At 44.1% G+C, this 21,228-nt stretch overlaps 2 protein-coding genes across 4 annotated transcripts in view; both read right to left on the reverse strand.

Moving 5' to 3' along the window:
* Positions 1 to 8: 8 nt before the first annotated feature.
* cep131 (centrosomal protein 131) lies at positions 9 to 15,144 on the reverse strand. Of its 2 annotated transcripts, XM_023418823.2 has the most exons (30): positions 15,009 to 15,144; positions 13,864 to 14,061; positions 13,558 to 13,652; positions 11,718 to 11,829; positions 11,022 to 11,149; positions 10,536 to 10,640; positions 10,135 to 10,314; positions 9,889 to 10,006; positions 9,652 to 9,768; positions 9,236 to 9,428; positions 9,010 to 9,104; positions 8,778 to 8,906; positions 8,489 to 8,681; positions 8,290 to 8,384; positions 7,977 to 8,156; positions 7,690 to 7,881; positions 7,325 to 7,462; positions 7,093 to 7,218; positions 6,877 to 6,993; positions 6,586 to 6,615; positions 6,151 to 6,253; positions 4,705 to 4,906; positions 4,010 to 4,117; positions 2,760 to 2,877; positions 2,550 to 2,624; positions 1,868 to 2,010; positions 1,592 to 1,769; positions 1,296 to 1,492; positions 439 to 499; positions 9 to 338 (listed from the first exon to the last, which is right to left on the reverse strand). In XM_023418823.2, the coding sequence occupies exons 2-30, from the start codon at positions 14,047 to 14,049 to the stop codon at positions 267 to 269; spliced, it is 3,786 nt and encodes a 1,261-aa protein (XP_023274591.1). In that variant the 5' UTR covers positions 14,050 to 14,061; positions 15,009 to 15,144; the 3' UTR covers positions 9 to 266. The 2 variants fall into 2 exon arrangements, with proteins under 2 accessions (XP_023274591.1, XP_087033431.1); XM_087177305.1 differs by lacking the exon at positions 6,586 to 6,615.
* A 272-nt stretch (positions 15,145 to 15,416) lies between these two features.
* The window catches only part of rnf213b (ring finger protein 213b), a 33,885-nt gene continuing 28,073 nt past the window's right edge, over positions 15,417 to 21,228 (reverse strand). Inside the window, exons 57-65 of one of the 2 annotated variants that reach the window (XM_087177306.1) lie at positions 20,194 to 20,326; positions 19,991 to 20,074; positions 19,181 to 19,361; positions 18,750 to 18,951; positions 18,575 to 18,652; positions 18,171 to 18,368; positions 17,277 to 17,366; positions 16,683 to 16,861; positions 15,417 to 16,165 (exon numbers count right to left, since the gene is read on the reverse strand). In XM_087177306.1, coding sequence (XP_087033432.1) covers positions 16,027 to 16,165; positions 16,683 to 16,861; positions 17,277 to 17,366; positions 18,171 to 18,368; positions 18,575 to 18,652; positions 18,750 to 18,951; positions 19,181 to 19,361; positions 19,991 to 20,074; positions 20,194 to 20,326 — 1,284 coding nt within the window. In that variant the 3' untranslated portion in view covers positions 15,417 to 16,026. Of the gene's footprint in view, positions 16,166 to 16,682; positions 16,862 to 17,276; positions 17,367 to 18,170; positions 18,369 to 18,574; positions 18,653 to 18,749; positions 18,952 to 19,180; positions 19,365 to 19,990; positions 20,075 to 20,193; positions 20,327 to 21,228 lie in introns of both variants that reach the window. The other variant, XM_023418841.2, reaches the window with a different exon arrangement.

Below are 21,228 nucleotides of genomic sequence, written 5' to 3' on the forward strand. Positions count from 1 at the left end.
GTGGGTGTTGCAGGGTGGTGTTGGGGGTGAGGGGGCTGTACAACCAGGCCCAGTGCATTTCCCCATTTTGTGTTTCTCAAATGAGGTAGGACAAGGTTCAGTCGCTTGTTCAACCATCTGAAGCTCCACAGGTTCAGTCTTGTCGGCAGGAACAAAAAAAAAAAAAAAAAAAAAAATCACGTGGGGGCAACACAATGGGTCGAGCTCAGAGCGGGGGCGAGGGGGGAGGGGGGGTCCACACGGATAAATCCTGGCCTTCTTGTCAGTCACTTCTCCAGCAGCTGCTTCCTCTGCTGCTCCCACAGGGCCTCCAGGTGATCCGCCCTCTTCAGCGCAGCCTATCAGAGGAGAAGTAGATATTTATACATGGTTGTCAATCATCTCGCCACAGCTGTGTTTTCTTGTTTATCATGATCTGACACAGCGGCAGTCTCTCACCTCGTGCTGCTTCCGAAGATTATTGACAGTTTCTTCCTTCTTCAAGATGGCCGACTTCACTCTGGCAAATCACAGAAAATAAAAATGTGAGCGCTTGATTCGTCGCTTTCACTTATTATACTGCTTACAGAGACCCAACTTTTCCCACCATGAGCAAACAGCTGGTGACAGTGGCAAGAAAAACTTTCTTTTAAGAGGCAGAAACCTGGAGTAGAACTGGGCTCAGGGTGGGCGACGATCTGTCTCGATCATAAATACGAGTATGGTTGAAGATCAAAACCAACAATGAACTGATCCTTCTAACAGGTCTTAGGTGTGTGTGTCCACAGCCTAACCCATAGAGCTCCATTGTTTCCAAAAACAATTAACAACACATCGGTGAGTCAACCCTAACCCTCTGCTCAGATGATCTCCACGTTGATATTAATCAGGTCATCTTCAGGATTACTCCAGCCCTCCATTTAACTCATATTTCTCCTCCTTTACAAACTGGCAGATCTTAAGTTTCCACCTTTTATTCATTTTGAACTGTGGCTTTAAACTGTGTGCCAACGTTCCCGTTCACACCTTGAACAGAACAAGGAAGAAGACAGTCACTCAACAATACTGGTGAAATGCGTGGAGACCGCCGCCGACCTAGATCCTGGGACAGTCTTTTCTTCCACACACAGCGGGCGCTTGAGTGTCTGCAGATCAAGTTTTGTCTTTGTAACTTCCAGACGTGTCAACTTGTGACCTCAGTTCATCAAACTGCATCTTGTAACATATCTCCAGTTACAAGTGGCATATTATTACCCTTCAATAGCAGCTATAAAAATGTCCAACTTGTACTTATGTCACATCTAACAGTCTCTTACCGTTGATGGACTTCAGCCAGCTCCTCCTCCTTCTCCCTGGTGACCCTCTCCACCTCCAGCCGTAGCCTTGCCCTGACTTCTGACACCTCCACCTTCATCCTGCGGTTCTCCTCCTCCGTCATCACCAGCCGGTCGGCAAACTCCTGCCTTACCACCTCCGCCAGGCTGCGGCGCTCGTCCGCCAACTTGTCCCTGGTCTGAAAAGACGAGTCAGACAAATTCAAGTGGAATCTATCTCAAGACGTTTTGTCTACTTTTCAACAAGTGTTTCCAAATGAAGGGGATTTGCTCCTCACCTGTGTGATGTCCTCAACCTCCTGCTCTTTCTGTCTTAATAGGGCCTGAAGTCTGATCAGCTCTCCCTCCGTATCCATCTGCTGCTTCCTCAGCTCTTGCTGTTTCTCCACAGCCGTCCTCTCCGATCGCTCCAGCTCCCTCAGCTCGGCCTCGTATTTTTCCCTCACACGCTTCACTCTGAGAACAGTGTGTGTTACAGGTTGGTGCTGATGCTGACTTGTGATTGAAGCCATAATTCACACAGAGGAAATATTGTCACACATACACACACACACCTGTTGTCAGCAGCCCTCTCACACTCCTCTTTGTCCTTGCTGGTCTCCTCCTCCAGAGTCCAGATGGCGAGTTCGATCTCTTTGTCACGTTCTCGCCGCAGCTCGTCTTTGAGCTCACGCTCGCGGCTCAGCAGCCACGCTTCCTGCACACACACAAACACACGTTGTCTGTCTGGGCTGCTTTTTCCAGCATTCACACATATATACACACCTATGCAAAAAAAAATCATGTACATCCTCATTGGTTAATTCTTTACTTCTTAATCAACATCTCTACAGTAAATGTTCCTGCCTATGTCACTGACTAACAGAGGTTGTGTTTTTCTAACAACTCCTGACTCAGTGAGTCCACTCTTCCTCAGAACATGTGATCTACACCCTCAGGGTTTCCTCCCAATGACAGTGCTGAACTCCAGACAGCTGGAAATGTGCCACCTGCTAAAGTCACTACATTGGAAAAAGATTGTGAGCAGAAAAGTTCAGCTCTTGTTCTATTTAAGTTTCACTAGATATCTTACATTTCCCCTGAAATAGGAATGACTAAATGCCTGCAGGGCACTATGAGCACAGAGCTTTATATTTACATGGTATTCAGTGGTTTCTTACACATCACTGTGGACAAAAGAAGGGAGCTCCGAGAGCAGATAAAGCTGCATAGCTTAGTGCCAGCATATCAACCAACCTCTTTTTTCTTGTAGTTTTCTTCCCAGGTTTGCTTTTCGATATCCAGACGTTCTTGCAGCGCCTTCATCTCCACCTAATTACACAAACAACACTCTATAAGCTTGCTAGAAAAACTTAAAGGTGCAGTTACTGGACAGAGTAGTGAGACAGCAGACTGGAAGAGTCTGTTAAAAGTCTGAGGTGAATTATTTTTCTGCTCAGTTCTCACCTGGTGTCTCCTCTCCTGCTCCTCTCGGGTTTTGTCCAGCTCCTCTCTGAGGGCTCGTCCAGCCAGAGAGCTGTTCTCCTCCAGCTGCCGCCGCAGATCCTCCAGCTCGGCTCGCTGCCTGCAAGACAAACACAAGACGATCACTGACGAGGAGAAACACAACAATCCCGACATGCATCATCTGTAAAAGTACAGTAGACTTTTTGGACAATGCTAAAGCTGCAACTGCAGACAGGAACGCTGCAGTCAGCATTATCAATGTGGGATGAAAAAAATATGAAAGGCTGCATTTATTGGGGTGTTACTAAGTGTGTAAAATGTCCTGTGTTCCAGTACAAAGTTTGCATCCAAATACATACACAACATTCACAAGATCATAGCATTGCATCATGTTAATGCTTAACCCTTGGTTCACACTGGCTCAAGCTGTTTTTGTTACTTTAATGGCTTGTAACAGATTATTGGCAGCTTACTTCATTCTTCTATCTTCTGAAGGTCACTCGTTTAGCAGCTGAGCAGCTGTAATAAATTTACAATTGTAGTGGGTGTTCATCTTTAGAGAAAAAAAAAAATCTATGTTCCCTGCAGGATTGAAGGGGAGACACACACACTCTCGCAAATGGGAATGTTATTGTGTGACAAAAATGTCTAACCTGGAGGCTGTTCCAGAACAATGAATCTTCAAGGTTGCTTCTCAGCAGTGTACCAGCATTGCTGAACTAGACTGGAACACTGTTTCCTATAGATGGGCTGTACTTGGAGCCCAGGTAGATAAAATCACTCAGTTTCAACCTAACGTCTTATTTCACTCTTTTCAAACTAACTACACGCCTGTCTGTTGTGTACGCTGCAGTAACTGAGTGTGAGATACGCTTGTCTGTGCACAGCCCCAGAGCTAGCATCTACCAATATCCTGCATGTGAGGCGTTTAGGGGACATCTGTAAATTATAGCTACAGAAAATATCCTGCGGTTACACTCTCTCAGTCTAAACTGCAGGAGTCTATGCATGCACACCATCCACCTCGACAAGTACATTTTCAACCTGTGGGAAATAGTGTGGAACTTTAACAATGGACTTGATTTTCCACTGATTCACTGTTATTCTTGGGACTATAATGAGGACAAAGCACTGGAACATTCTGCACCAGTCTTTTCCGGAGCTGTCTCTGGTTAAGATGGATGTCTCTGGTTTATGTCTTCACATTCTCACTGCAGAAAAAAGATGAGGCGGATGACCTTTGACCTCACCTCGCAGCCAGCTCGGCCAGCCTCTCCTTCTCCTCGGCCACCTCCTTGTAGAGACGCCTCCTCTGCTGCTGCAGGGACAGCTCCTCCTCCTGAAGCTGCTTCTCATATCTGACACATAAACAAAAAAAGACACACTCATCACATTCAGGCTGCTAAAATTAACATAAACAATAATTATGACACACGGGCAGAGCACACAAACAAGTGACTAATTAACGAACGTCTGCGAACAGTCTTTCATCTGCTACACTCATTAACTCTGACAGTATGTTCCCTTATGTGCAAACTGCAAAGCCTCTCTCCTTCTCACTGTTTGTCTCCTCTCTCCTGCCTCGCAGAACAAGCAGCACGACTTCAATGCTTCCAAAAAATAGTGATGAAGAGGAATGTCGAGTAAACTGCAGAGACTGAAGATCATCTCTCACAGGTTTTAATGCATTAAGCTCAACAAAGGCTGCTCGCTCTTTAGATGTTTCACTTTGAAGCTGCTTCTCTTTCAGCTTCTGACTGAAGGAGCTGAGTGACTGAGTGGTTGGATGTGATATAATCTTGCATCCAGTTGTAAGATGCCATCTATCGTATGTATTGACACATTTCTTGTAGTGTTTGCATATTGAAAAATGTCCATAAAGATACAATTCTCAAAGAAAGGGCAGAGGAGGCCGGTGGGAGTAGTGATGATGTGACTTGCCCACCTCTGTTTGGCTAGCTCCCTCTCTCTCTGACACTGCTCCTCCTTCTCCTTCTCCAGCTGTTGGCGGAGCTCCTCGCACTGACGGACATAGCGCTGGGCCGCGCGGTCGTCCGCCTGCAGCAGCTCCGCCTCGTGGAGCGTCCGCAGCTTCTTCAGCTCCTGTTTGTGTTTAGAGATCAGCTTCTGGATCTCTGGCTCCAGACCTGAGGGAGGAAGAGAAAACGGTTCATGATCTGTGGCTGAAAAATGTTTCACAGCTCTGTCTGTCAGAGCTGTCAGAGAGTTTTATTTTCTATATATTGGTGACAACAAAACTAAGTAAACAAATACAAACCAATCTGAATTCAAATCTGGAGCTGTGACTGTACAAACACCTCATCAGCACTGCCTGGCAACTGTCTGTGACTATTCATGGACTCAGCTCATCACAGGCAGGAGAACCAGGAACAAAATGGTAAGTTTCTGGAAACTGAACTGTACCCTCTTTGTTCATGTTGCCTTTAGCGAGCCAGAAAAATGCCCCGGGTCAAAAGCTAGATACAGAATAATTACTGAATATAGCTTTGATACAGTGCATCTTTGAGGTGGTTGGCATAGTAACTTCTGGAAGATGAGAGGTGCTACAGAGCCAACGGGAACACTGAAAAGAAGCTGAAACTATGTCAGCTGAAATGTCGAATGGCTTGTGATAGATTTCATGAGAAAACTCTGACAGTCTTTCAATGTGACATCTTGTAAATGTTTGATATGAAGGTCTGATTAAGCCTTTAAATCATTTTGTTTGTTGCGTCCACACTACTACATTTTCATTTTAAAATGAAAACGACCTCCATGCAGACGAACATTTTAGCCCCATATCAGAAACGATCTCCATCTTGAAAACACTTATCACATGACCATTCACATATATTGGGCATGCTCATGCTGGTTTAAACAGGAAGCAGATTGTCTACTCTGCAGTTGGTTAGCTGCAGAAAATAATACGAACAAGGATCAGCAGAAAATGCAGAACTTAACTGCACAACGGCTGCTAGACAAGACAACAAGGTCACCAGTGTTTATAATTCATTATCATGTTGTATCCACCACTGTTGGGGTCTACATCGTCATTTCCAAAGATCCTTGTTTCTCCAATTACAGACTCCTTTTAAGGGGCTCGAAAACTCCAGAGTAGTGTGGACGTCAGGCAAAAGAGATGTGTTTTGTGTGTGTGGATGTAGCCTAAAACGGACCACAGGTAAAACCACCAGTGGATGAGATTATGCCACATTACTAACACAGATTACACTGGAGGATCATGGTGTAAAAAGTACGGTGTATAAAGGTTTACTTGATAAGAGCACATGGGAAAAGTTGTGCTTCATTATGCTCTTATCTTAATGAAGCTTCTGTTAAGGATGTTTTAATCGCATATTTCTGCTCCAAGCTACGGCTCCGACTACAGTACCTTTGACGGTGATCTCTTTAATCTTCTTGGTTTTCTCGTCAATCCATTTCTCCCGGCGGACCTTCTCTGTGGCACTCATTAGGTCTTTTAACTTCTTGATCTCCTGTGGGGGGAGGGTAGAGGGTTAATAATGGTGGCAGTGAAAACAACACCAAACTCAAGTGACATTTATTTATCGAAAAATCCACCTACGTAAGAGGAAGAAGAGAAGGGTGGAAACAAATTCTGGGCAAGACAAACGACTTCATAACATAAAGCAATAAGAGCTTTATATGTAAATCTAGAGATGAGAAGAGACTGAGGGGACTCACATGCAGAGACACTGTCCAAGAGAAGATGCGTGGGACAAACAAATGAAATGAGAAAGGAGTGGCAGAATGAGAGAGAGGTGATCATGTCAGGGATGACCGTGTTAGAGGAAAAAAACAAAGTTACCTCGCACAAGGGACCCAGAATTTGCCACACCTAAAGCCAGGAAAAAAACAGATCCACAGACAAGGACAGAGAAAAAGGCAGTGAGGAAGGAGAAGAAGGAGAGAGGGAAAAACAGAGAGAAGACAGTTAAACAAAAGCAGCACGACACAAGCAAAAAGAAAAGCAAGATACAGTCACACAGGAGGCAAAGCAGAGGCAGTGAGAAAAGAACAAGTGTAGCTGTAGATTGTTAAATCCCCACAGAAACATTCGTGTCGCGACGCCACTGTGAGAAAATCTTGGCCATCTCACCATCTCATGCTGCTCCTGCATTTGTGCGATCTTCTTGGTGTATTTCTGGTCCACCTGCTTCAGCTCTCCCACCACTCCTTCACAGCGCTCACTCAGAGCCTTTTTATCATTGATCAGCTGGAGGGAAAGAGCACGTTTTAAACCACAGGGAGAGAAAGTGAAGAAGAATCTGAATGTTTTGAAAGCAGGTGGCAGCAACTGTGTATGGACACCCACCTGATCAATGAATGTGAGGTGTCTCTGGATGGTGGCTTCATATTGTTCCTTCTGGATCTGGAAGTTTCTGCCCAGCTCCTTCTCAGTCTCCTTCACGTGTCTCACCGTCAGCTCCCTCTGCTGGGCCTGATGGACAGAGGATGAAGAAGATGAGCAAACACGAAGGGGCCGAAGGAGGCCAACACCTTCTCTCTACATTCGAATTTACTGTGACACGTGTTCATCTCCCCACCAGTGCAGCCTGCAGCATGTTGACGGTGCGTTTCTTCTCCTCCAGCTCCAGCTTGATTCTCATCATGGAACCGGTGAGTTCGGCGGCGGTGGCCGACGCCTGCTCAACACCAGCCAGCTCCTCCTCAGACAACACAGCCTGAGAACACAAACATCCAGTCAGCACATGTCGCAGGATTAACATAATCTGACACCTGACAGATCTGGGTTGACTGATGATTATTTATCTATGGGGGAAAAAAACACAATACACTCTTGTACGTCAAGACAAAGAAATAAAAATTAGTGTCAGGATTGGAAAATGTGGAGTCTGACAGCTCTGTAGTGCTGCCACCATAATCACAAAATCAGACTGAAGACCCTGACCTCTCTGTGTGACCCTGAGGTGACCGAGCGAGGTCTCTCCTGTTCAGATTTTTCCATCTCATCCAGGAAGCTCATGATGCTCTGCAGCTTGGCCTCAGACAGCAGGGCGCCCCCGTCTGGCAGAGCAGGGTGGTGGCTCAGCTGCCCGTGGCGCTCCAGGTTGTCAGTGGTCAGAGAGTTGGAGTCTCCATCCTTTAGAGAGAGACGGTGGGAATGTTGGTTACAGACAAGTCGTTAGTGGTTCATGGTTTCTTCTTGCACAACATAATTAGGAAATTAAAACTGACCTCATCTATCCAGGCGTATTTATCTTTGCGGTAGCACTTGGGCTCTGACAGCCTCTCTGGCTCCTCCTCCAACAGCTTCAGAGTGTCCAGCAGCTCATTGAGGGTGGTTTTAGACTGAGCCCTGCTGGACAAGGCTCCCTGCCGCTGGTCCTCCACACTCACTGACCTATGCACAGTCTCCTAGATCACAGACATAACAAACATGTTTAAAATAGGACCAAACAGAAGAACTGCTTTCATGTTTCATGCTGGTAAAACTTCAAACCAGTGACTTCGATCATTTCAGTGCAGTTTGAAGTTTTCAGTTATTTACCTGGGAACAGTGAGAACCTCTGCGATTGGACAAAGCTGGGGAAACGGCTCTGAAACTGAGCTCTCCTAAGTCAGTCACAACATTCAAATTCGTGTCTGTGGAAATATTTAACCAACAGTTATTACAGGTTTCTCTCACATCAAAAACGCTGCACAGTATGAGTGAGCAGAGTCATATAATTCTACAGATTCAAACATACCTGTGTTCTTAGTTTTGATGTCTGTGGGTGACAGCGGGCTGTTGTTGCTCGGTGACGCCGGGCACCTGTTGGTCAGGGAAATCCTGGGCGGCTTCTTGCGTCCAACCACAGCGCTCTGCCTCGGGCCTTCTGCCTCCACCTCAGCTGCATGCTGCACCTCTGCAACCCGCTGAACTCTTTTCTGCTGCAGCTCCTGTAGCACACCATCGGAGGGAGACATTACACAAACTGAGTGTAATGTGATGGCTACTTTAGAAACAATGCTTCAACCCTGGCTTAATGTACGTACATCAGATGTGTTCGCCTGGGAGGCAGCGAGGCGGGCCAGACGAGCTTTCTCTTTCCGGATCAACTTCCTGTCGTTCTCTTGGTGCTGCTGCTCCAGGCAAATATCGTCCTCCGCTCTGTCCTCCTGCTCCTTCAAGAGAAAATAAATTGTTTTTAAAATCTGAGGAGAAAAGTGGAGATAATGAATGAAGGAAGCAGAGCTGAGCTGAGCTGTGAAGACAAGACTTATTTACCTGGGAACACTGAGAGCCTCTAGGATTGGACAGAGCTGGAGAAATGGCTCTGAAGCTAAGCTCACCTAAGTCGGCCACAATGTTCAAATTGGAGTCTGTGGAAACACATAAACATCAATAAATCAATTATCAGTTCACTTGTCAGATCTAACATTTGGTTAGTAACCTTGAGGTTATAGTACCAGGTATCTGAAGATAGAAACACCAAGTGCTGAGACATACAGACCTGTGTTCTTGGCTTTGACGACTGTGGGTGACAGCAGGCTGTTGTTGCTCGGCGACGCTGGACTTTTGTTGGTCAGGGAAATCCTAGGCGGCTTCTTACGTCCAACCACACCGGTCTGCTTCAGGTTTTCCAGCTCCACCTCAGCTGCATGTTGCACCTCTGTAACCCGCTGGGCTCTTTTCTGCTGCAGCTCCTGTAGCACACCACCAGAGGGAGACACGAGACAGTGTTGAAGACCGTATTGATCCAGAGAAATCATCCACACAGAGGCTTGATTCAAATATTTAAATCATGATATAATTTGCACTACATGACACATATCAAGGACTAAAAATCATACTCTCTGTCTCTGTTGCATATGTATCTGCAAGTCTAAACTTTATGGAAGTGCAATAAAGTGGATCAGAGGTGGGCACCTGGATGGCAGCGAGGCGGGCCAGACGAGCTTTCTCTTCACGAATGCGTTTCCGGTCTTCGTCCTTTTTGTGCTGCTGCTCCAGGTAACTGTCCTCCTCTGTTCTCTCCTCCCACTCCTACAAGGGGACAGACACAGACAGTGTTAATACAGTAGCATTAGAAAGACAGAGATAAACCTGTTAAGACCACAGAGAATAAAAGTAAGACAGTAAGGCAGGCTGGGAATAGATGGATACCTTTCTTTTACTGGCAAGGATGCGTTTGAGCGCTGCTTGGTTTGTGTGTTGTCTTTTAGCATTGCGTCTGTACCAGCGCTGGATAGTGACTGCTGCCTGGTTCACCTGCTGGATAAACCTTCAGATACATAATAGAACCACTATGAGTCACAGAACAAATAAACAAAGAACATGAACATCAATACACCAGGTAACAAGTAGAAACACTATGGAAGCCGCCCTCTGAAACAGTTTAGTGTGTCTGACCTTTCTGCCTCCTCCTCAGTGACCTCCCTCCTTCGAGGCAGCACCGGGCTGCCGCGCTGGGCCGACACTGGGGATTTGTTGTTAGAAGTGGATGATGTCGAGGAGAAATTCTTCTGAGACTTAGTGACGGAGCCGTTCTCCAGTGACACCTCATCATTTGCTGTGGCTTTGAGGATGTTACTAAAAGAAAATACGATTGAAGACACAAAATCAGATGAGGTGGTTCGCAATAAACAACCAGATCGTAAACAGGAAGTATGACTTGAACAAACTGTGATATTTTGGAGGCAGGCAACACAAACCGGCTGATATCAAGCAGTTTTTCATTATCGCCGATATCAACTTATTATATTGGCTTAGGAAAATTCTTCAAAATGAATTGTGTTAACTTCAGGGCTTACTTAAAGGACGGCTTCTGGTTGGAGCTCTTGGGTGTGAGAGGTTTCTCAGAGTAGTTGTTGTGTAAGATGGTGGTGACTGAGTTCCCCACAGCTCCCTTGTTGCTCCTGGGAAAAACAAGACGGCACCATGACGCTCTGCAGGAGACAGTTCTCATGTGCTGGCATCTGTGTCAAGTAGTGACAATGCTACTGCCATCTATTTCAACTTCACCCCCCCTCAAGGCTTTGCAGTAGCTGATACTGTTCATGCTTTGACACAAATTCTTACCATAATACAAACTCAGCCCACACTGTTTTTTTTTTCTACATAGAGGAAAAAGTCCAAGTGTGTGGGTGGAATTCCTGAAGGCAGTATCAGCTGCCTTGATCACCAGGTATGAAACACGAGAAGCAGGTAGAAATCCAGAATGCAGCAGCACAGGTATTTACTGGGCTGGTGTAAGTTTTACCTGGACTGTGTGTGTGTGTTTGAGAGACGCTGCCCACCTGTTGTTGGCAGTGAAGGTCGCAGCCAGAGCAATGCCAGGCTCTCTTTTCTTCAGGCTGGTGGGAGAGTCAACACTGCCGGTGCTGCGGGAGCTGGAGTGAGGGGGGAAAGCTCTGGGCTGATCGTCCTTAAAGACAAGAAACATAAGAGTTGTTGCATAATCTGATATCACTGAGCTACTGTGTAATTTGACACATTTGAAAAGAATTCAATGTTTAGGAAAGGAAGAAAAGCTTTTGGTATCCACCACGATTACATGATTAATCAATCGACAAAACTTTTTTGATAATTGAATTGTTTTATTAAATAAATTCTTTAAGCTAAAATACAAATATTTGCTGGTTCCAGCTTCTCATATGTGAGGATTTGATGCTTTTCTTTGTCTTACATAACAGTGAACTGAATAGCGTTTTGTTGGTCAAACAAAACAATACATTTGAAAATGTCACCTTTGGCTTTTATATTATATATATAGTTGGTATTTTTATGTATATTTCTGGCTTTCTATAGAATAAATTAAAGAATCTGCAGATTAACTGACAATTAACAGTCCTATGCAAAACATTTGAATATTACAATAAAATGCTCTTTAATTCTGCTTCATATTCACTACACACAGTTGATATGATGCCATATGCAAGAATACATAAATCTAAAGAGATGACAAACAAACAAATGTAGTTGGTGATAAATACCAGGATGTTCCATGTGGTTCTGTCTGGGGAGGCCTTGCTGAGGCTGGCCAGTTTCTTGCGTCCATCAGAGCTGCTGTCAAACAGGGCCAGGTAGTCCTCACTCTGGTCCTGACTGAGGTGCACACAAGCCAGTCAAAGGTTAGGGCCATATGGCACAATACTGCAAGGTACCTTTTACCATTAAATCAAATGATCATCGGTGAGAAATTACAGAAATCTCAAAACCTGGAAACTATTTACATGCATAGATAAAACTGGAGGAGGAATTTTTAAATATTTTTTGCAATTTGGTTGAACTGAACCACGGCAGCTGTAAACCAGCAAAATAATTTCAAACCTGCCCTTATTAGTGGGAGGAGGGGGGAAGGCTCAATTTTCACATAACAAGGGCTTAGCAGTGCGCAACATGCAATTAAACAACTCGACACAAAGCGGGGAGCTCGAGTCATGGCTTTTAGTGGCAGCTTTTGTGATTAAATGTTGTAATGACAGCTGCAGAAATGGGTCTCATCCTTGTCTGCTGCCCCGCCCCCCGCCCCCTAAGCACTGGAATTCACGAAACAGCAGCTGATGGTCTGTTAGGGAGAACTCTCGTCCTGGATTCCATGTGAATGTGTGCACACATATGTTGATCCCCCATGGCCTGTCATTCATCCTTCAAATAGCCTTACACACCAGCACCTCCACCATGAGGCACAGATGTAGGCTGACCTCCTGTCTGGCCTGGCCTCTGCTGGTATCTGTGCTGCAGCATGCCTGTGCTGTGCAGGGTGTTTCTGTCTGAGTAAGTATATAAATGAGCGTGTGTGTGTGTGTGTGTGTGTGTGTGTGTGTGTGTATGTGTGCGTCTTCCGGGGGGAGGTCAAGCCAGCTGGCCCAATGAAAAGCAATCTGACAACACTATTCAGGCAGCACATTCCTCTACTTTTTGCTTTACAAGAGAGTGATGCATGGAGGGGAGGAGGCAGTAGGGAGGGAAGGGGTGGTGAGTGACCCAATGACAGCCCTAAAAGAATCTGAGCCTTGGAGGGGGTATTGGGGGCATTTAAAATGTCTTTAAATTTAAAGCCCCTTTGCTCTGCATCCTCAGAGGCAGAGAGGGGAGGGGTGGTGGTGGCAGCTGCCGGACAATAGAACCAGAGTGTGCACACTTCTCTTTTCACTGGCTCCTGTTGGAGGGGGTAACCTGACCCCGAGGTCCCAGCCCCCCCTTCTCCCTCTAACCTGGGACAAAGCAAGTCCCTGCACCCCGCGACCCTAGCAACAGCCGCCCAGCTTCCCGCTACTCTTTATCATGCAGGAGCTGGCGCGCCACAATTCCCATTGTCTGAAGTGCTGAGGCTTCAGGACTGCCAGCTGTTGCTCACTGAAGAGCAGCAGCCTGGTTTAAAGAGCTTCATGCGACAGGGCTGAGCCATAGAGATTGTTCCTTGTAACACGAGCACTGCTTCCAGACTGTCTGATGAGCATTATCTGAAATGCACACATTCTTTTATGTCACTTCCAAAAACACAACCTTCATATTTCAGCAGCATGTATGCTGCTGTAAAGGTCATTTGACGATCTAACTGTATCTTAAGAGCAAGTTTTGCCCGAGGCTTTGCAGACTACATGTATCAGCACATACTGTGCTATATGCAGTTTAGTGTTTCAATGTCAGTGATAAGGAGCGAGGAAAATATGTTTGACCCAGAGAAATAAGAAGGCATACTGATTCTCAATAAAAATATGTGTTGTCTACTTCGAAATATGTTACAAGCACAAATAGCTCCGGTGTTATTACATAAGCAGCGGGTGTGTATGTATGTACATAGGTATGTGTGTGTATGTGTGTTTATACCTTAAACTAATATTGGCCTGCTGATTGACCTGAGTGGTGCTGTTGGACCTCCTCAGGTTCTTGATGGAGCGGGAGCTACCAAAGCCGGCATCGCTCTGTGGAGTTAAAAGATTTGTTAAAGAGGTACAATATTTGTTTGCAAACATTAAACACTTGGTATCAAGTAGAATTCTGAAGAAGAAGAAGACAGTGCTGATTTGCTCATCCCTGCATCTTGAATAGATCATCTGAAAACTCATAAACAGTCTTCAGCTCCTTTCTATTGCCAGCACAAAAGTACACATGTGGCAGTACACAGTTACTCACCAGGGTGTTGCGTTTCCCTCTGCTATCACTGGCCACAGAAACCGACACAGAGCGAGAGAAGTACTTCCCAGGTGATGCACTGCTAGGTCTTTTGGACATTGAAAGCTGGGAGCCAGACAAGCTGAGGTCCAAGGCATCTCCTGAGACACCTGTCGAGATGGACGACGGTCCACGTGTTGTATGCATCCTTTGAAAAACCTGGAATGGTAAGAGTAAAAATGGACTTGGATATAAGACACAATGTGTCACACAAGTTATTTCCCAGGAGATTCAGCGGACACAACCATAGCAACACAGGAAATAACAGCCACTTTCCCCCGACTGTTTTGTCTCCCAGGGTCACCAACAAAACCACTCACTATTTTTACTACAGCTGCAACTCCACTGACACCAGTAGAAACTAACAGCACATACTGACAATGTTTCTGTGTTTTAACCAAGCCAGTTAATTAATAAAACCCTTCATAAAATACATTGTAGCTGAGGCAATGAAGTAACAGCACGCTGGCGTTGCTAAGGTGTAAGCCAAACATAAGGTTAACAGGTTTCAAAGCAGCTCTCCCGACAACATTTTACTATCGCTGTTATACTGTGACAGGTGTATGTTAGTTCTGTTAGCTAATCTTATCATATTCCCATCACAATAAACAAGCTTGTGAAGCATGACAGGTATGATACATATCGTTTCTTATAAAACAGCGCTGGGAAAAAAACAGTTGTCGTCAACTACGTTAACGTTACAACATAATAATACCCGCTAGCTAGCTACTGTTACAGTAAGCTAACACAGCTATTACACTGATGCTAAAGGTAAATGTAGTCCTAACCTTAGTAACGTTACCTTGTTGACCGAGACAAATGATTCTAAACTGATGCAAACTGGGATGTTTCGTAACGAAATACGATAACTCTTGCTTACACTGATTTTTTAAATCACCGCCTCGGCTCAGAAAGCACACTTAGTTAACGGTAATATTTCTGTCCTAATATAAGTTGGCTCTAAAGAGGAATAATATCGGTTGTTTTTCAAATTAAGTCTTGTCAAAACCAGCATTTCTAGCTAACTGTTAACGCATTTAAGGTTTCTCCCATCAAAACCAAAAAACGTTGGCTGCCGAACCAGCAAGTTAGCGTTAACTACTTACCTCAGAAGCTGGATGGTAACATTGCTGATTAACTGTAGTACGCTTTCACGGTGGAGTTTTAATTCCCAACACAATCTTCTGATGCCCAGTGAAAGTATTCCGTTGACTCGGTGGACAAATACGGAGGACCGTAATAACGCGGAACATCATCTCTGAAGTAACAACACAGATTATCTCCGCCTCTTGTCGTCTGTGGTTGGTGCAGAGAGAGCGCTGTTTTTTTATTCGCGCATCTGATAGGCTGGGAGGAGCTGTCCGTCTAGTGTCAGCTTCCAAGGGGCGTGGCTCAGGCAACTGTTTGGTTGACTTTGCAAAGGGAGGCGTGATAGCAGAATGACATTTTTCTTTGCATTTCTCCACGTTCCCACTGTTGGGAAACAATTCCACAGGAAAGCAAGACAAACAAGCTCCATTTTACCCATAGTTTATTTATTAACTGTTCCCTGACACCTCATTAATAGATTGAACAAACATAAAAAAAAAGAATGAAAAAAAAACACTTTCTCACTCATTTGGATCTTGGAATAATAATCCAAAATTTTAAACAGGACCCCTCTTGCCATCCTTGTTGGACCCCCAGACTGAGATACTCTACAAAATGCCATTGACCATAAACCATTGTGTCCCTTTTATGGTCATTTTTAATTCTTTGTAGTCATTTTGTGTCTCTTTGTACTCACTAAGTGTCTCTTTACTGTTTTGTGTGTTTGTGATTGTTTTGTGTCTCTCAGTAATTGCTTTGCATCACTTTGTGGTCATTTTGTGTTTCTTTGTGGTTGTTTTGCTTCTCTCTGGGATCATTTTGCATCTCTCTGGGGTCATTTTGGGCTTTGTTACTGAGAAATATTAACATTCACTTCATACAGAGGCTCTTGTCACAAGGGCCTCCTGACCTTCAGTTGTCCATCCATCTATGGAATGTATTTATTAATGAGAGCCTATCTTAATTCAGATATTCCCTTATGGACAGTAATAACAACAAAACACTTCAAATTATTCAGCTCTCTGTAGAAATAATTTATCTTCTTTTAAACTCCACAGCTGCCCTCCACACATCAGCTCCTTGTCCCAGTGTGATCTCCTCTGATAAAGACTCGAGCCCCAGCAGAGGTGGAAGGCCTTTCTGGTCCAAATGGATCTCTACGGTGTACCTGATGCTGTGGAGGGAGGGAGGGCATTTAGAACAGTTAGCACTGAAACCATTGTTTTCCCTACAAGCATTCCTATTCACTTTCCTGCCCAGCTGCTGCTTCAATACAAGTGACCTGTGGCTGAGGGGATACAACTTAAGCTCCTTTCCCCTGACAGATGGCGACCTGGAGGGGTCACGCTCTGGTCCTGGAAGTCAAAAGGCTCCAAATCCCAGGGGAGAGCCCTGGGTGAGACCTCCACACTTTACTCTGATTAAAGCTGTCTAGAATCAATGGATTCCTTTAGACTAGGGTGGTAATCTTTGAAGTGACAATAGGCACACTTCTTTCACTGATGAGCTTACAAAAAATTCTTATTTGTAAAAACACCCTATGGGTAAAGAAGAGAATTCATGTCAATGATGCAAATGTTTTGGGAATGTTTTACCATTTGTTGCTTTGCCTCCTCCAAAAACTAAACTCACAAATGGTCAATTAGTTGTGTTTTCACTGTGAGGGGTGAATGCAAATGACTTGTGCTTACTCCCAGTGTGGATGGTAACCCTGGTCAGGCACGGCATTGCTGGTCTTCAGCATCAGAATTTCATGCAGCTCCAAAGAGAAAGTGTCAACATCTGTGACAGCGAGGAAACACTTCAGCTCTTTCCTCTGGTCCTCAGACAGCTTCTGCTGGAACTGTGAGGGGAGTTTCTGGAATGGGTCCTGAAAGACGACCATTAATTAAGTATAATCAGGGTTTAATTCACTTTTTGTATATTAAAAAAATAAATACTACTGCTACAAATAATGCGCTTCATGGCAGAAACTGCAGCAAAGACAGAATTCCTTAAACCTAGTTCTTATTGGGGTCAAACTCTGAGCGCCCGCCGTGTCAGACGGCACACTTTCAACGGATTACAGCCCAGAAAATTTAACTCTGTGTGGTGTTTGGGGTCAGTCACTGGCATCCAGCAGGGGTCACGAGTGATTATGTGGTCACCATGGGTGGAGTTCTTTCATGGATTTAGCATTTTTAAGACTGTAAAGGGGCCTCGCATATGCACAGTTCAAGTATTGTGACAAAATTTTACATCCAGTAAATTTCTGTTACATATTTTATGATTTTATTGATACTTACATGCTTTTTGTTCAGCATAAGCTCAGATTTCCAACAAGTCAGGAGTTGCCAGGCGAATATGCTGTGTTCCAGTTTGCTCTCTCCAAGACTCTAAAATGAAAATGAAAGAGACATTAGTGAGGCACTAGAGGAACCATACCATTGTCTTTTTTCGACAGCTCGTGTATACTTTACATTTTAGCTGACCATTGTTGAATGCAGGCTAAACTGTTTTTTTTAAAGGTCCAATAGTATAGAAAGTGAGATGTCCATGTGTTGTTTGATTATAAAGCAGCTCTAGGTTCTATATTAATACTGTGAAAGTATCAAAGTGTTCAGTCCACAGAGAAATACACACAGCCTGTATTCAGACACTGAGCCTTAAATCCAGCCGTCAGAACTTCCTGAACTTTGTGATTTCCTTTTCATATAGAAAAAATCTATAGGAGCCTTTGGTTACCATTCTTTTCTGTATGACAGACCTGAAACTTGATCGAGCTGTGTAGAATATCACAATGTCTGCAATGTCACTGTTACATTATCGCTGCATGGTAATGCAGATTAGGTGAAAATTGAGTTTAAACATTTGAGTTACAACTGTCTGGTAATAGATTTCCATATTTTACAGAAATCAATGGAAACCAAAGGATGTATTATGTTATGGTCCCTTAGACCTTTTATGTTACACAGCAAAAGAGAAGATCAGAGTCATAAATAGCTTGATTTCACTTATTTCATATTTTATATTTAAGTACAAACTGTGTTTTTTATTGTATCGAGTGTTCTGTGAGTCGAACTTTCATAGAGAGACAAACAACAAGTAAGTGGCATTTCTCACAGAATGAGATCAACATGATCAAGTTCTTTGCATAGTGGTGTTGCAGTGGAAATAGCTGTGGGCCTGGAGGTTTGTACCTTGGCTACAGTGCTGGAAATCTGCCGGCGCATCTGCAGAGAATCAGTGAGGTAGGACGAAAGCTGACCCCGAGGATCACCGCCCGTCTTCCCAAGGTAACGAAGGCCAATCTCCACCACATACACGGCTTCGCAAACATCTGTGTATGAACGCAGAACCGTTCTCATGGCGCTGCTCACCGAACCCTTCAGCGGTTCCTGAAGTACAGACAGAGAAACTGAAACTGTTAGCCCGCCAGTGAGAGGGGTGTGATGGAAGGAATTTGACCTCTAACAAAGTGGCCTCACAAAAATCCTACAGGGGAAACTAGTGTGAACATTCTTCAGCTGGCATTAGTCAGTTCCAGATGAAGATTTACCGCAGAATTGTAAAGTTCTTAAGTGAGTGAGTGAAATAGTTTTACCTGACGAATCTTTCCTCTGACCTCGGACAGAACCACAGAGAAATCCTGCAGGTGTCTGTTCAGGTACCTCGAGTTGTCCTGGTTCAGATCAAAGAGGATAAAAGTGCTGGTTAGCGGAAAGTTTGGTATTACCTGACATCTGCTGGCAGTTTCATGATTGGTTTTGATTCTTTACCGCTTGGATGATTGGTTTTCCAGCCAGGAAGCGGCGAGCCAGCTGGGTCTGGATCCCTGGCAGATCATAGCTTCTGTGGGTCTCCCCACCTTTCTTCAAGGTGTAGTGACAGTGAGCTAGAACCAAAGGTAGCAGCTCTCTCTCTGGGTTGCACAGGGTCAGCTGGGTTTCCGATATCCTCTCCAACTGAACATTGTATTTACTGGGGGAATAAAACAGCACCAAGTTTTCATAAAAAAGACCTTTTCATGAGCCTGAAGATTTGACAAAATATCAGCTCTCAGGTCCACTTGTTCTCCACTTGCTCTGGAGCTTTTGATCATGTTACATAGTCTTCATCATCAGATTCTGTTTCCAAAATGGATCAACACGTAACATCAACTCAAGCGGCTCAAAAAAAACCCAAATACGTCGGGACCCGGTGTACTGACCTGTCCTCTTGGCCGCTCGCTGTCCTCGCCTCTCTCACCAGGCTGTTGTGAGTCTCCGACAGGAAGTCCACCAGAGTTCGGAGACATGACCCCGGTCCATGTCGGCACGGTGTCAGAAACTCCCCGGAGCTCTCTGCTGTCACCTCCTTCTCACACAACTTCACATCCACACCCAAGTCTGCTGCTATATATACACGCACACACACAGGCAGGGGAGACGGTCAGTGAAGACATGCGGTGTAGGAGGCAGACATGTAGGACACCACTACTCACTGCTGTACACAGAGGTGTCAATCTCTGTCTTAACACATGTTCAACTGAATGGTTATTATTTTTCTTTCTTAAGCAGAGGCAGAACTACTTCAAAATTTGTATTTGTAACTGTATATTTGTATTAAAAGAAAGTATCATTTTATTTACAAGGTCAGGAAAAGAGAGAATTCTGTCTTAAATAAGAGACAAATTTGATGTTTGCATTATTTCACTAAATATTATGATACCATGGTGACACTGAAGACTGGGAGACTTCTTCTAAACTTAGATGCTTCTAAACACTGAATCTCCTGTTTAAAATACTAGATCAATAACTACACTTGTTTTTTTCACTCTCAGCAGCAGCTAAAAGCTTATTCATTTACATTAAACCTATGCTCAGTTTAAAGCCACATAAACTATCTGACAGAAGTTTGAGAAATTGTATTATTTCCTTTTCTTTTGATTATTTTCTTAATTTATGCACTGATACAAGTGAACTGTTGCACAACTGTACATTACTACATTAGAGCTCAATGTGAATGGAGACATGCTTACAGTTTTTTTTCATCTCCTCTCTGAGGCAGTTCCACACTTTGATGAATCTCTCCACTCTCTCAAGCAGCATCTTCTTCTGGTATCCTGATGAGGATGATGAGAAAACTTGTGTTAAGTGTGCGTCTGTTCATGTGTGATGGGTTTTTCCTTATTCTTTCACTGCTGCTGTTGTGCGTTCAGTCCTAAATGAAATATTGATGTACCTGCTGGTATGTGCTGTAGCATCTGTGCAATGGTCTGAGGTGCAGAGTCTGACGTCAGAGGAAACATCCGCAGCAGGTCTGACTGTAGAGCAGCCAGCTCAGGTAGGTGGTGTAGCTGTCTCAGACAGTGTATCTGGGACACACACACACACACACACACACCGAATCAGGACAACGATACAACTCCAAAAACAATACCCAAGAGACCCAAGGAAACAAGGGTTTTAAATGTTGAAGAAACAAGACGAGGTGACCAGACTTTTATTCGTTGTAGGAGCTAAGTTCATTATTTTCTCGGGACATTTCAGCCTCCCCCAAAAGATGCAATATTCTCTGTCTGATATTTAGAACAAACCTCCAACACTACTCAACAGGTTTAAGTGAAAGTTTGGTGGAATATTAGGTCAGAATATTTAAGAATAGGCCACATCTTACAAACTGCCCTCCAAAGTGACTGGTTTGCAAAACAGTTCTTTCAACACTTTGACAAAGTTCATCCAATCTTCAACAAATTCACCCTGAAAGGCAAGTTTTTTTTGTTATTTTTTTGCCAGGATCATATATAATTATATTATAGTCATCAGGATCAAGTTTTTTTTTCATCTGTATAAACAACCTCCAAGAGGCAAGTTAATTTTTTTTTCTGGGAGGAAAGAAAGAAAGAAAACAAAAAAAAAAAAAACATAAAGGATAAGAAGGATCCAGGATAAATAATTCACATGCCTCTCGGGGGTTCTGTAAATTTGGCATGTGAAGATAAGCAGATAAAAAACACATCCTGTCAAATTTGATGAATTCTGAACTAACAACATGATCTGATACTGAACCCCAAGTTGCTCACAATGTATCATCAGTTGTGAATGAGTGAATGTGACTTGTAGTGTAAAGCGCAAAGTCATTCATCAAAAGTGCAGTGAATCTAGATGCAGGTTGAACGTTTCTAAACTTTTCTACTAAAATAAATGATCTATTTAAATAATAGTGCCGTCTTGGTGGAGTCATGTGCTCTCTGAGTGCTTCCTACTTTCACTATAA

Source organism: Seriola lalandi, unplaced genomic scaffold (genome assembly GCF_002814215.2).
Source record: "Seriola lalandi dorsalis isolate HSWRI2012SDOR001 ecotype SW California unplaced genomic scaffold, Sedor1 jcf7180002054585, whole genome shotgun sequence".
Classification (NCBI taxonomy): domain Eukaryota; kingdom Metazoa; phylum Chordata; class Actinopteri; order Carangiformes; family Carangidae; genus Seriola; species Seriola lalandi.

Excerpts from the sequence above, each read along its gene's own strand:
- cep131 (XM_023418823.2), bottom strand. The coding sequence starts at position 14,049 with ATGCATACAACACGTGGACCGTCGTCCATCTCGACAGGTGTCTCAGGA. Across the intron at positions 9,105-9,235 it reads CGTCAAAGCCAAGAACACAG|ACTCCAATTTGAACATTGTG; the intron begins GTCTGTATGTCT and ends GTGTTTCCACAG. Across the intron at positions 4,907-6,150 it reads TAAAGAGATCACCGTCAAAG|GTCTGGAGCCAGAGATCCAG; the intron begins GTACTGTAGTCG and ends TTCCTCCCTCAG.